Source organism: Physcomitrium patens, chromosome 1, assembly GCF_059467195.1.
Source record: "Physcomitrium patens ecotype Gransden chromosome 1, ASM5946719v1, whole genome shotgun sequence".
NCBI lineage: Eukaryota > Viridiplantae > Streptophyta > Bryopsida > Funariales > Funariaceae > Physcomitrium > Physcomitrium patens.
Genome location: NC_143410.1, coordinates 2,976,672 through 2,992,179, shown reverse-complemented (window position 1 = coordinate 2,992,179; position 15,508 = coordinate 2,976,672). Strand labels below are relative to the sequence as shown.

Genomic DNA, 15,508 nt, shown 5'->3' with positions numbered 1-15,508 from the left:
TTTGTTCAAGATTCAAGAATCCTCGAAATCGGCCTTATGGTCTTGTTCAGCTTTTGCCTATTCCATGTTGACTATTGTCTTCAGTTTTCATGGACTTCATTACGGACCTACCGCCATCAAATTCAATTGACAGTATCTTTATTGTGGTAGATCGGCTTGCAAAGATGGCTCACTTTGTCCCTTGCAAGAAAACATCGTCATCAAAGACACAGCAAGGCTCTTCTTTAATAGTGTGTATCGATATCATAGTTTATCAGATGATATCATGTCAGATCAAGGAACCCAATTCGTATCAAAGTTCATGAGATCTCTCTTTGAGATATTGAAGGTGGATATCAGTCTTTATTCGACTTTCTATCCTCAAACTAACAGCCAAATGGAACTAGTGAATCAAACTTTGGAGTAGTATTTACGATGCAGCATCAACTATCAGCAAGATGATTGGACTACATATCTATTGTTAGCTAAGTTTGCATATAACAACACCCTTCATGCGCCGACTCAACGAATACCATTCTTTTCCAACTATGGGTATCATCCGAAGCTTGATTTATTAAGTCTGTCAACTAATAACAATCCAACAGCTAAAGGATTTGTGAAACAACTATCGGAGCTTCAAACTATATTGAAGCTTCAATTGCAAACCACCCAAGAAGCTTACAAAGTGTCCATAGACAAATTTCGGAATCAGACACCTACTTTCAAAATTGGAGATAAAATATGGCTGCTTCGATGGAATATCAAAATCAAGAGGGCCATGTGATAAGTTGGACTACCGGAGATTGGGACCATTTATCATCAAGAAGCAAATCAATCGAGTGGCGTACCATTTGGAGTTACCGGCTGCTATGAAGGTACACCTCATCTTTCATGTTTCTTTGTTGGAGCCTTATCGAGAGTCGTCTTTTCTTGAAAGAATGCAATGTCCGCCATCTAGTATTGAAATTGAGAACCACGAGAAATACGAGGTTGAAAAGGTACTAGATTTGTGGCGTAAGTGGAAGAAATTGAAATACCTAGTGCATTGGAGCGGCTATGATATCAATGAGCTCACATGGGAACCAACGAAAAATCTTATCAGTGCATCGCAAAAGGTACAGGAGTTTCATCGATGCTATCCTCAAAAACCTAAGCTCTTTCGATGAAAGTTTTTTAGTGAAGTTCCTTCTCCTTAAAGCCTTTTAATCCCCGGCCTTATAAAGAAGAGAGAAAAAGAACCTCTAAAAGATATACTTAGAAACTATAAATCTATAACCTAAGCCCATTCTTCCATATTTAGTACTTATTTTTTTGGTCTGATATAGATAGCCAAGAGATAGATACCAAACCAATCATGTCCTCTCAATCGAGTATCTCACGAAAACGACCCCGAGATGAAGAACTGCATGTACCACAAAGATGACGGAGGATATCTAATAACATGTCGCTAGTGATTGTATTTGAGGTAGAACTTGCCTACAGTGATTTTCCCAAAGGAGTGTTTGTAGGATATTTTCACAATGAAGACACAGAAGTTTATGCTAGGTCAAAAATCAAAGGCGTAGGACACTATCGTTGGTTACAAGGCCCAATGAACTACTTGCCGTTGTCGTATGGCGTGATTTGCTATCTAGGAATACACTGGGTATCTAGCTATAGAGAGTGTACCTTAAACCTTTATATGATTCTTTTCTTGGCTTCCAAAACTCCTTTATTTTGTATAAAACTCCAAATATAACAAAATCCCTTCAAAACATATTTTTCCCGCGAAGGGTTTTCTCACCTTGAACTTTAGAAAATCATAACTATTGATCTAACACTTCAGTTTGTTTCAAATTTACAAGATAGGTAGAATTTACCCTTAACTTGTACCACAAAAAAAACCAACTGCAAATTCTCTCCCAATCTTTTGGAATCTAAGAAACCCTAGCAGACACTCCAAACCCTAATTTACAAGCATCTGAAAACTATTTTCCTTATATCTCAAAACTCCGAACTCCAAATGTTATAAAACTTATGCACAAAGTTTACTGATATGAAATTACACGTTCCATGAAATTTTGAGCCAAAACCTCACAAAATTGCTCAAGATATAGCTCAAGAGACAAACACTAATAAATCGGTTTACTTACTACCCTTAGATTGCATGTACTGACTTCAAAATCCAATAACTCCTTCATTCAAACTTGAAATCCAGTAAACAGTATGTGAAAAGTATAGCCGCAAAAGTTCTCTCTTTAGATGCGGTCGCCAATCCTCAATTGCCATCTGTACGCGTGCGTTATGCCCAAAAGAGTGACAGTAGGTCCAAAACTAACACCTTAACTTTGAGTGCCTATAACTTCTTCATAAAAACCCCAAATGACACAAATCTTGCACCAAAATCTTCACCAAAAACCTAAACCTTCTGATCCTAGCCTTCAAAGTTCGAATGGCCTCGAGAAACTAACCCTAATCCCTAATATGGCCTCGGGCAGCCTCCTCAAAGCCCATTGGTTATGATTTTTGACCAATAGGAATGGAGATTTTTATCATTCATCTCCATTCATCTATATTGGTGCCCTAATTACTCCCCTTGCTACCAAAATCCTTCTTCAATCTTTTTTCTTATAAGATTTACATAATGTATGCTCTAAACACCAAATAAAAGAACCAAAATAAGTTTTTAAATGTCACCAATGTCTAACAAAGGTGACTCTAAATATTTAGAAGTTACTATCAACCAAAACCAATCTTAAAAGCCACTATCAAAAAGAAATTAAAGTTATACAAATTCTATAGTAATCTTTTTAAACAACCTCTTCTCAAAGTAATAATCAAATTATATTCTACAACCAACTAAAATCTACTAACATGGCTCTTACCATGTTACTTAATAAATTATATATTAAGTACATAATTATATTATTTTCATATAGTAGCCGAACCACAACACGACACCGTGCAAACAATAATTGGAGTATATTACAGACACTATGCAACAAATTTTCAACTTCTTACCTTGGTATTGACTTGTAATAGGAGTGCTTCTCGGAGACCTCAAAGCTAAAGGGGGGGGGATGATGTCAAGGACATATACTAGGAAGTTGTAGAAGATTCTAAAAGATTCAAGAAAAGCTTTGTAGTTTATAGAAGCTACTTGAGAAGTTTTCAAGCTTGTGGAAGCTGCTTGAGAGGCTTCCTAACTCGTAGAAGCTGCTTGAGAAGCTTCCTAGTTTGTGGAAGCTACTTGAGAAGCTTCTTAGTTTGTAGTATATATAGGAGGCGAGACTGAGGGGATCCTCAATCTCGACAACACATCTCTTCGTGCTCTAGCTCACCTTTCTAGTATTGTTCTTGTACTCATCTGATTAATTCACTTCTTGCCGATTCTTCTTGAGCTTCTTGTTTAGATTTCTAATCAGTATTCTAAATTTGTGACATATATACTCTAATAAATATCTTTAAAATTAGATAGAAGTAGATAAAAATAAATAAAAATAGATTAATTTCATAATATCTTCTAAAAAAGCTTCCTAATAACTTCATAGATACTACTTTGACTCTATATGTATTTGTAATTGATTGATAGGTTAGAAACTTGGTCAATAAGTTAACTACGTGTTAGTAGCTTATAAAAAAAGCTTATTATGTGGCATACATATAGAAAAATTGCCTTGCAAGTTAAGATATGTATCTTATAAAGTCAATACATTATAGAGGTCCTATAGGATATTGCCACGTAGTTCTTAGTTAAGAGTATATATGAAAGCAAGAGTGAAGCCTTCTTTACTCTTGTCAAAGCCTTTGTACTCTTTAATCTTGTTTCAAGTCTTTTTAATCTTCTTTTTTTTGGCAATAGCTATTCTAGTTCAATGTTATATTATCTTTGAATTATTTTTTGGTCATTTTTATAGACATAGGAATAATATCTCTATGATTCATGTTGAAAATACATCAAATTTCTACTCTTAAAGTATTGATAAGCTCATGAAGATTTGTAATAGTTGAAAACCTATTCTCACTTCTGTTGAGAGTAGCATTGATAATTTTTTCTTCCATAGACAACTCAAAAAAATTCAAAATTTTGCCAATTACTATCAAATCTTCATTAAGATTTTTTCTCAAGTTACAACCCCACTTATTGTTTGACTTGTAAAGACAAATTTCAATAGAATAATGAAGTCAAAGCATCATTTAATACTTTAAAAAAGAGATTTACTTCTGCACCAATCATTTATCATATTGATTTCTTCAAGACATTTTTTATGGAAACAAATGCATGAGACTTTGCCTTAGATGCAATATTATCACAAATGGGAGCAAATGGCAAATTCCATCTAGTAGTATTTCATTCCAAATTTTTTTTAACAATCAAGATTAATTATGAGATCTACAATAAAGAACTCCTTATAATTATAGATTCATTTCAAGAATGGCATCATTATTTAGAAGGCACCTCAAATCTAGTCATTGTGTATGCAAATCATAAGAACCTTGATTACTTCATGTTAGTACATATTTTGAATTGTCGCCAAGCTCATTAGAATATGTCTTTATTCAGATTTGATTTCAAGATTATTTATTGACTTAAAAAATAATAAGGTTTGTTGAAAGGTCTTTTTAGATGTTCTTATCTTATACCAAAAGAAAGAAATGTATCTTTTGATCAACAAAGAATAATTTTTTTGAAGCAAGAGTATTTTCACCTTCAAGTAATAAAATCAATATTGACTATTGATTCAACCTTTGTCAAGCAAATTCAATCAAGTATGTCTTGTAATCTTCTTGTTCATGATGTTAAGGATAATTATTCTAAGTTTTACAATACTTTTAAGTTCAAATTTAAGAACAATCTACTGCATTTTGAGGGACAATTATACATTCTAAAAGATAGGGCATCATTACGTATTCTTCAAATTCATCATGACTTTCTAAGAACCAGATATTTTGGATACAAAAAGATTTTGGAACTAATATCAAGAAATTTTTGGTGGTGCCATATGTAAAAGGCAATTAAAGACTTTGTATAGTCATGTGATATTTGTTTAAGATCCAAAATTCCTTACGATTAATTTTATGGACTTCTTTAGCCATTACCTATTTTAAAACAACCATGGTTTTTTGTTTCTATGGATTTTATCATGGATCTTCTAGATTGAGGTTTATATAACTCTATATTTTTGGTAGTAGATTGTTTTACCAAGATGGTACTTTTTATACTATATACAAAATCTATCACAAGTAAAGAAATGACCAAGCTTTTTTTTAACATCTTTTGCTATCTCGAATTACCTAAAGATATTATATTAGATAAAAAAAATTAATTTATATCAAGATTTTAGAAAATCCTTTTTAAGATTTTAAAGATAGATAAAAAGCTTTTTTTGGCTTTTTATCTTCAAACTAATGGATGAACAAAATAAGTGAATCAAGTTTTGGAGTAATACTTGACATGTGTCATTAACTATCACAATGATGATTGGACAACTCTTTTATCATTGGTAGAGTTTGCATACAATAATTTGATACATTCTTCTATTCAAAAAATATATTTCTTTGATAATTATGGTTATCATCTATGACTTGATATTTTTGACTTTTTAAAAGTTAATAATCTTGCGGTAGAAGATTTAGCAAATTGTTTGTTAGAACTACTTGTAACAATGAAGGTGTAGTGAAAGGGAGCTCAAGAATGAAAAAAATTAATATAGATGCCTATTGCAAGGAACAACTATAATTCAACATAGGTGACAATGTATGGTTACTTTGTTGTAATATCAAGACTACTCGTCTTTGTGACAAGTTGGACTATTGTAGGCTTGGACCTTTTTTTATTAATAAATAAGTAAATCTTGTTGATTAACAATTATATCTATTGAAATCTATGAAGATTTACTCTATTTTTTACATATCTTTTCTTAAGCTATATAAGACATTGAATATTTTGAGAAGAAGACAAATGCCTTTTCTTCCTATAAAAGTAGATAATAATCAAATATTCGAGGTAGAAAAAGTCTTAGATTCAAGGTGGTGCCAAAATAGGTTGAAATATCTTGTTCATTGGTGTAGATATGATATTAATGAATGTACATGGAAGCCAACAAAGAATCTTGTAAATGCAAAAAAGAGAGTTGCGGCTTTTTATCAAAAATATCCATCAAAATAAAGATGAAGAATAGCAAATCTTTGCTATAAAAAAAACAAGATCCAAGGAAGATAGTATTCTATCTTTTATCCTTCTTTGTAGCTTTTGTATATTTGTGATGCTAAGGAGATGGAGAAGCAACAACCAATAGATTTGATCCAAAGGCTTTCACTTGCTGATTTATTAAATGAAACATTGTGATTGTCACAACTTTCAAGACATGTAATCAAGATGAAGATCCTTAAGAATGACATATTCTTCTTCAAATAGATAGTGAGATACAATGTATTTGGTATCATGATCTTAAAAGAGACCTCCAATGTTTGGTGATTTTATTAGAAGTAGGAATAACATATAAAGGTATTTCAAATATTTTATTTGAAGAAAGTTACAAAGGCATCAACAATAATTAAATAATAGGATGGTCTTTTGCCTTAATATGGAATACTATTGATGGCTAAGAAGACCTATCAACCATCTTCAAAGAGAACAAAAATTAGAATATGTAGCAAATATAATTTGCCGCATCTTGAATTTCATCAACATATGATGAATGCTCTTTGTAGAACTCATCCCTAGAAGAAGGAGTAATGTGACAAATATACATATGTATTTTAGTAAATATCTATATGATTAGATAGAAGTAGATAAAAATAGATAAAAGTAGATTAATTTTATGATATCTTTTAGAGAAGCTTTCTAGAAGCTTCATAAATGTTGCTTTGATTTTACATATCTTTGTAGTTGATTGATAGGTTAAAAATTTGATCAACAAGTTAACTATATCTTAGTAGCTTGAGAAAAAGCTGACTATGTGGCATACATTTAAAAAACTTGTCTTACAAATTAAGATACATGTCTTATAAAGTTAATATATTTTGTAGGTCCTACAGGACATTGTTTCATAGTTCCTAATTAAGAGTACATATGGAAGCAAGAGTAAAGCCTTCTTTTTTCTTGTCAATACCTTTTTAGTCCTTAGTCTTATTTTAAGACTTTTTAGTCTTTTCATTTTTGACAATAGCCATTCTAGTTCAATATTATATCATCTTTGAATAATTTTTTAGTTATTTTTACTAATATAAGACTATATTGAGTATTTCTTTCTTCGAGATTCATATCCTTGACAGATTGCTTTTGAACTAGGTATAGATACTTTGTATATAATGTCATGCTTTTTAGACTCACAAATGCACCAACTACTTTTCAACATCTCATGAATGATGTTTTTCAAGAGTTCTTTGATGATTTTGTTATTTGTTACTTAGATAACATTCTAATCTATTCTAAAAATATAGAAGAACATGAACCTTATATTTATCATGTTTTACAAAAATCTAGAGATATAGGATTATATGCCAAGATAAAAAAAAAGTACATATTCCACACTGCTTAAATTGACTTTTTAGAGTATATTATTTCCAACAAAGAACAAATGGTGGATCCAAAGAAGGTTCAAACTCTTATGGATTGGACAATCTCAAAAACAATTAGAGATATGCAATGATTTTCAGAATTTACAAATTATTATAAGATCTTCATCAAGAAATTTTTTTGAGTTGTGACTCCTCTTATACATTTGACATGTAAAGATAAACTTGAGTGGAGTAAAGAAGTTGAAGTATCTTTTTAAGCTTTAAAGACATCATTTATTTTTGCTCCAATTTTATACAACGTCGATTTTTTCAAGGCATTCTTCATAGAAATAGATGCATCAAACTTTGCTATAAGTATTATTTTGGCAAAAATAGAAGTAGATGATGAACTCCATTAGATAGCTTTTTATTCTAAGATTTTTAATAATTGAGATTAATTATGAAATTCATGATGAAGATATTTTTACAATTATAGATTCATTTCAAGAATGATGTCATTATCTAAAAGATGCCTTGAAATCAATCACTCTATATATAGATCTTAAGAATCTTAAGTACTTCATGTTGGCATGTATTTTGAATTGTTGCCAAGCCCATTGGAGCATATGTTTATCAAGATTTGATTTCAAAATTACTTATTAATCCAAAAAATAACAAGATTTATTAAACATCTTTTTTAAACATTCTTGTATTTCATCAAAAGAAAGAAACACAAATTTTGATGAATAAAAAATAATTTTCTTGAAGATAGAGCATTTTCATCTCCAAATAATAAAATCAATATTGATTATTGATTCAACTTTTGTAAAGAAAATTCAATCAAGTATGTCCTATGATCCTCTTATTTATATTATTAAGAATAACTCTTCTAAGTCTTATGATATTTCTAAGTATAAGTTCATAAATTATTTATTCTATTTTAAGAAATAATTATATAATCTAAAAGATAAATCACAATTACGTATTCTTCAAGATTATTATGAATTTTCAACAGCGAGATAATTTGAATACAATAAGACTTTAGAGCTTATATCTAGAGATTTTAGTGGCTTCGAATATAACAAGCAGTTAAAGACTTTGTACAATCATGTGATATTTGTTCAAGATTCAAAAGTCCTTGTCATTGATCTTATAGACTTTGTCAACTATTATCTATTCTAAAACAACTATAGTCTTTTATTTCTATAGATTTTATTATAAATCTTTTTGCCTCAAGTTTGTATGATTCTATATTTGTGATAGTTGATCAATTTACTAAGATAGCACATTTTGTATCATATACAAAATCTATTAAAGTGAAAGAACATCTAAGCTTGTTTTTGACAACATTTATTGCTATCATAGATTATCTAAGGATATTATATTAGAAAAGAGGACTCAATTTATATTAAGATTTTAAAAAATATTTTTTAAGATTTTAAAAGTAGATATAAAACTTTCTTAACTTATTATCTTCAAACTAGTAGATAAACAAAATGGGTGAATCAAGTCTTAGAGCAGTATTTGAGATATGCCATCAACTATCATTACGATGATTAGACAACTCTTTCGCCAATGATAGAATTTGCGTATAATAATTCGATACATTCTTCTTTTTAACAAACATCTTTTTTTCCTAATTATGATTATGATATACAGCTTGATACTTTTAACTTTTCAAAAGTTGATAATCTTGCAACAAAAGATTTGGCAAATTATTTATCAGGGCTACATACAACAATGAAGGTGGAATTAAAGAAAGCTCACGAACAATAAAAGATCAACGTGGATGTTTATTCCAAAGAACAACTACAATTTAATGTATGTGATAAGATATGGTTACTTTGTCACAATGTCAATACTACTTCTCTTTGTAATAAGTTAGATTATTGTAGGCTTAGACCTTTTCTTATTTTTGAAGAAGTTAATCATATTATTTATTGATTATATCTGTTAGAGTCTATGAAGATCCATCCTATATGGCATGTCTCTCTCTTTGAGCCATATAAGATAGTGAATATCTCAAAAAGAAGAAAAATGCCACTTTTTTTTATAGAATTCAAAAATGATCATTAGTTTGAGATAGAAGAATCTTCGATTTAAGGTGGCACCTAAATAGGTTGAAATATCTTGTTTATTGGCGTAGATATGATATTAATGCACAAGCAAGTGAACAAAAAATCTTGTAAATGCAATGAAAAGAATTGAGGCTTTTCATCAACAATATCCATCAAAATCAAGATAAAGAATTGCAAGATCTATGAAAGATGATGACTATTTCTTATAGAACTTGTGTCTAGAAGAAGAATAATATGCCTCAGATATATGTATTTATTCCAATGATTACCTATAAGATTAAATAGAAATAAGTGAATGTAGATTAATTTTATAATATCTTCTAGAAAAGCTTTCTAAAAGCTTCATAAATGTGGTTTTAACTTTACATGTATTTATAGTTGATTAGTAGATTAGAAACTTGGCCAACAAGTTAATCATGTGCTACACATGGTGGTAGCTTGTAGAACAAGCTAACTATATGGTGCACATATAGATAACTTGCTTTGCAAGTTAAGATATGTGTTTAACAAAGTCAACATGTGTTGAAGGTCCTGTAGAATATCGCATTGTAGCTTCTAATTAGATAGTATATATAGAGGCAAGAGTAAAGCCTTCTTCACTCTCATCAACGCCTTTCTAATTCTTAGTCTTGTTTCAAGACTTTTTAGTTTCTTTGTCTTTGGCAATAGCCATTTTAATTTAATACAATATTTTCTTTGAGTGATTTTCTAGTCATTTTTAGTGACATAAGAGTATGATGACCTTTTAATTCTTTGATGTTCATATCCTTAATAGCTTAACACAATTTTGGAAGACAACACTAGTGATATCAAATAGAAAAAGAAATACATCCCACCTCATTTTAATCTTTTATATTTTTTAGTTGAATGTCCAAAATATAGAATCTATAAAGAAAGATTTCTCAATTTCAACCAGCCACAAATTTTTAATTTTTTGACATTCCCTCTTCTTTCTTAAACCTAACTACCTCCTTAGATAAATTTCCTATCTATCAGCTAAATCATCTATCTGATTTAATGCCCTCCATTAAAACCATGGAGTTCCAATGAGGTGCAATGCTTGTTTGAACATCAGCAAGGAGTAGGGCAAGTAGAAATACTGGTCTTCTAGATTTAAGTTTTTACTAGATTGAATTTGGCAGTGCTAAACTCAAGGTTTTGGAGTTGAATCTCAAGGTGCTGGGATGAAGTTTTGATCACTACTTTAGGGTTTCATGTGGGTTCAATGAGTTAGAGCAGAAATTCTCAGTCAAAATGATCAAATAGCTTGACTGGTTTGCTCAGCATATGCTTCTTCCTCATCCGGATGCCGCCATTCCGCAAGTTTGTTGGTGCAGCAGCTTGTAGATGCCACCGCATACTGATGACCAATTCCATACGTTTTTTTGTATCTGTCGAAGGGCGTGACGAGTGGGAGTAAGAACACTGTAATTTTTACCACGAAGTAGAGGAAAATGTGTTGCGGGGTTCCACTTGAGAGATGTCGGGTTGAAGCAAAGGGTGCGCATTGGGTGCGACAACACTACAATGCTTGCAGTTCGAGAAGCAAGGCCAGTATGCCAAGTTCACTCCTCAGGATTCAAGAACAAGCGCTATAATTCTGGCCCTAGGGACTAGAGCTCATTTGATACACAGACATTACAGGATAAAGATTATGTGTTTTGGGAGAAACGCAGCAGTTGGGCGAGCTCTGTAATTTGCGTATTACAGCACCAGGCATTACCATCCCACAGATTTAGTAATAGGAAAACTCGTTTTATTGCAAGTTGAGCTTCACCCCGTAAAGAGGGTGGGACTCATCCCAAGCCCTCCACTCGTGAACTCCCTCCTTCAATCGATCCGGCACCTTGGACGCCCACATCTGCCCGTCGGGCACCTCACCAGACAATAACATCACATTGTTGCCGTCTGTGAGCTCCCGGACACTCACCTCTCCAGGAAAGACAATCTCCATAGCTCGCAAAATCTTGTGCATCATCTCGTCCCACTCTTTGGAGACATCGCCATCTCCTTCCTCCAGATGGCTGCGATTCGGAATGCAGTTCGCCATGATGCGTCCCCTGGGCCGCAATCTACTCTTCAGCTTCTCCCAAGTGCGCACTTCCGCGAGCTCCTCGCAGACCGCGCCGTTGATGAAGATGTCCACCATGATGCCCGCGAAGCCTCCCTTCACGTTCGCCTGAGGGCCAAGGGCGTCGCCTGTATGCACAACCAACCGTCCCTTCTTCTTCATCTTCTTCGACGATCCGGGGCTGGTTTCCTTTGCTTGTACCGGTGAATCTTCAGGTGATTCTAGGTCTGCGAGTCCAAAATAATCGCGAGCAACGCGGATTACCTCGGGGTCGAGCTCCCAGCCCTCCAAGTGCAGAGACGGCCATATGTGGAGTAGAAGGCGTGCCACTGTCCCCGCGCCAAGACCTAGAATGCCAATACGACCTTCAGGTAGCAGTGGCGGCAACGAAGCGAACACATCATGACAGCCAATTGTCCACACTTTGCCATTGCTCCAGAAAACGCTGTGCGCGAGGTCGGCATTGTCGAGCTTCAAAACATAAGCGCCCGCCAATTCATGGTCCGCCGCTTCGTCGACCTCCAGGACCGTAATTTGGTTGAAGGGGGTGGTGACCTCGTGCACTAACCACGCATCGCCTTCGTCGTCTGAAACGTCCTCCTCGGAATCATCCACGGAGAGTAATCCACTGGAATACGCGGCATTTCTTAATGAACTCTGCGCTTTGTGACAACGCTCTCCGAATGTAGCGCCGTAACTGCTGACCCTCCCTACGATTTGACAATTAACCATAAAATTCAATGCCACAACCGGTCCTCAGAAAAACCAAATAACAACATGTAGAGCAAACCAGGACATAAAGCGACGTTGGGATGATTCGTGGACATACCCACAGTTTGAGATAGCGCTCGGTTGGAATGACAATCCACACGCACCTGCACGAGAGGAAGCAGCTGCGATACGAAGTACCCATTCTGCACACAGCGGCGACTAGCCTCTACGCCTCGATGGGAGCCACCCCACCGCCCACTCAGTCCATTCGGGGGAACAAAACCACGGCCACAGGCTTGCAATCCGTAGCTGCTGACGGACATGGCTCTGCAATCCGTTACAAGGTTCGGAGACGCTATTCCATTCAGTGACATCTATTGCTTTGCAACGAAATTGGGTCTCCTCCGACGGTCTGCGCAACACGCCGACGGAAGAAGGCTGCCGAAACTCAGTTGAGCAAAAGCTTGGAAGCTTCAAAAAACACAATCGCAGACGACGAGCCGAAGCAGATGGACCAGCAACAACAAGAAAGTATGGGCTTACTGTTCGATGTGCGCTAGTGCTTGCTTCACGGGTTCCGCAGTTGGGCGGACGGATGAAAATCTCCTCGCGTAATTTCATCCAAATGAGTCCGGAGTATCATCCACGGGGTTTTGAGAAGGGAGGTAGAACCACCTTTTTAAATAAATGTTCAACCTTTCCAAGAAAAAAGCATGTGTTATAAAGGTTGCTCTATAATAAAGGTGTTGCACTATGATGCAACAAGTTTGGGTTTCATTTCTGGTAGTGATAGTGACATAGGCTTACTTATTCCTTGCATAAAAGTTGCTTGATTGTATCATATCATTATATAATTCTTTGGCTATTCCAGCTATTTTAGCCTTGGCTATTCATCTACCTTTTTGTGGACTATATTTTGGATTAGGCTACTCATTGACAAAAAAATATTTGGGCTAAGTTACCAATTGAAGGAGATATATTGGAAACTTTAAAGTGTGCTTATATTCTTCATTCAAAATGACTAGCATTATTAATTTTTTATTCATTTAAAAGGTTAGTCCAGTGGTAGATTTATGGCAGTCTTGCTTTACCAAGTTCCAATTTTTATCACTATCAAAACCCTAACTACATCCTTCTGTCACACCTCTTTTATTAGACTTTGTTTCATTATATAATAAAATTACAGCTTCTATGTGATTAATATTTTTTATCAAATGAGAAAGATCCATTGTATATATTAAAATAATAATAATAATAATAATAATTAATCTTAATATTTTATTATTAAAACTAATTTTGAAGCAATAATGATTATACAAATTAAACACAATCTGTTCTTTTTAATTTGCATTAAAGTATGTATGATTGAATTGCAATAAAAAAGTCATAAATTCTTAAGTATTATATAATGAATATATTGATAAATGTATCTACTATTCTGATTTTAAAAACACATAATTAAATATAATCATAATTAATTAAATCTCTATTAATTTTTATAATTCTTAAACATCAATATATATTGGCAACTATATACAAAAGAACTTTGTGAATTCATTGAAAAATATTATGATATAATACATATGAAAAAATTCCGAATATTATAAATGAATTCTAAATTTTTTTTAAATCAAAGTTTAGATTATACTAAATAAATTTTGAACATTATGATACTAAATATATTTAATATCTAAATTATTAAAAATCTATTTTATAAGATTCTTCTAAAGAATATTTAAGTATTCTTATATATTACTATTAATTTGATTTTAATTTTAAATATAAATAATTTTTAAAATATATATATAGTATATATCGTATATATCAAATATCCAATATCACATATATCAAATATAGTATATATCAGCCATCACACATTTTAATTTTAATATATATGTTGTTCCTTGTATATCTTAAATGTTTTTTAAATAAATTTATCTAATTTAATTGAATATAACATATTTAATATTTTAAAAAATAATTAGAGATTTTAGAAAAAAAATAATCATAAAGTGTTTTTTAAATTGATTAAAAATATTAATAATATTAATAGAAGTTAATACAATACTAATTTATTTTTTATAATAAAGTTATATTGACAAAAAAAATTGAGATTTAATTGTTGAATAATTAATCTAATATCCATAGAAAAATATCAATGATTATTTAAAATAAATAATTTTATAAGTAGAATAGATAATATATTAGTAATAATAATAATAATAATAATAATAATAATAATAATATTACTTAAAATAAAATTTTAAATTTTAAACATACAAAATAATTAAATCAATATTTTTAACAAATACATTAGAAGAAATTAAACCTAAGCATAGGCCCTCCCTCTTACATATTAAAACACTTGTTGCTCATGAAATTTAATGTTATCTCCTTCTTTTTTAATATTTTTTTAAAACTTTCCTACTCTTTATTTGCAAGGTACTATTTACATTCCAACTCCAATATGCTCTCTTTTTCTTTATTCCAATATCATATCTCATTAATTTTTAAAATATTTTTTAAAATTGTATCATCAATTTAATAAACTTACAATCTATTTTCAATAAAATTGATATGATTATCTTTTATTCACCTTTTAATCAATATATATGATTTTTTTTTATACATATACACATACAAATATGTATGTTTGTATATACACTACAAATCTAATATATCAAACAATTTCTTGTTTACTCTTTAATATGTAGAAAACCATAATTTTTTCTTAAATATTCAATACCAAATCTTTAAAAATAAATTAAACTATATTTTTATAAAATTCCTTTGAATAAATTAAAATACAATCTTAAAATTGAATCAAGTCAATTCTCCAACAATTATCCAACAATTACTAAGATGAGTAATAAAACTATTTTATAAATATTACTGATATTTTATTTTTATTACTAATAATAATCAATATTTATGAATAATAAATCTTAAAAATAAATACAAATATATATATATATATATATATATATATATATATATAACTAAATAAATAACAAAGCTCTCAAATTATATCACAACCTAATCCGTTGTCAAAGACATGAACCTCAAAGTACTAAAAGGTCAATACACTCTTGTGTTACTCAAAAAGATTATAAAATCATTCAAAAATGATATTGTATTAAACTAAAATGGCTATTGTTAAAGACAAGAAAACTAAAAAATCTTGAAA

At 31.5% G+C, this 15,508-nt stretch overlaps 1 protein-coding gene across 1 annotated transcript; it reads right to left on the bottom strand.

Annotated features, from left to right (window-relative positions):
* Positions 1–11,273: 11,273 nt before the first annotated feature.
* Positions 11,274–12,844, bottom strand: LOC112275133 (uncharacterized). Its single transcript, XM_024505236.3, has 2 exons — positions 12,440–12,844; positions 11,274–12,320 (listed from the first exon to the last, which is right to left on the bottom strand). Exons 1-2 carry the CDS (start codon positions 12,693–12,695, stop codon positions 11,296–11,298), a joined length of 1,281 nt encoding a protein of 426 aa, XP_024361004.1. The 5' UTR covers positions 12,696–12,844; the 3' UTR covers positions 11,274–11,295.
* Between the last annotated feature and the right edge of the window lie 2,664 nt (positions 12,845–15,508).

What these genes read in the sequence shown, in the direction of transcription:
- LOC112275133 (XM_024505236.3), bottom strand. Translation starts at nt 12,695, where the DNA reads ATGTCACTGAATGGAATAGCGTCTCCGAACCTTGTAACGGATTGCAGA. An exon ending in AGCGCTATCTCAAACTGTGG is followed by an intron (nt 12,321 to 12,439) that starts GTATGTCCACGA and finishes GTCAAATCGTAG; the next exon opens with GGAGGGTCAGCAGTTACGGC.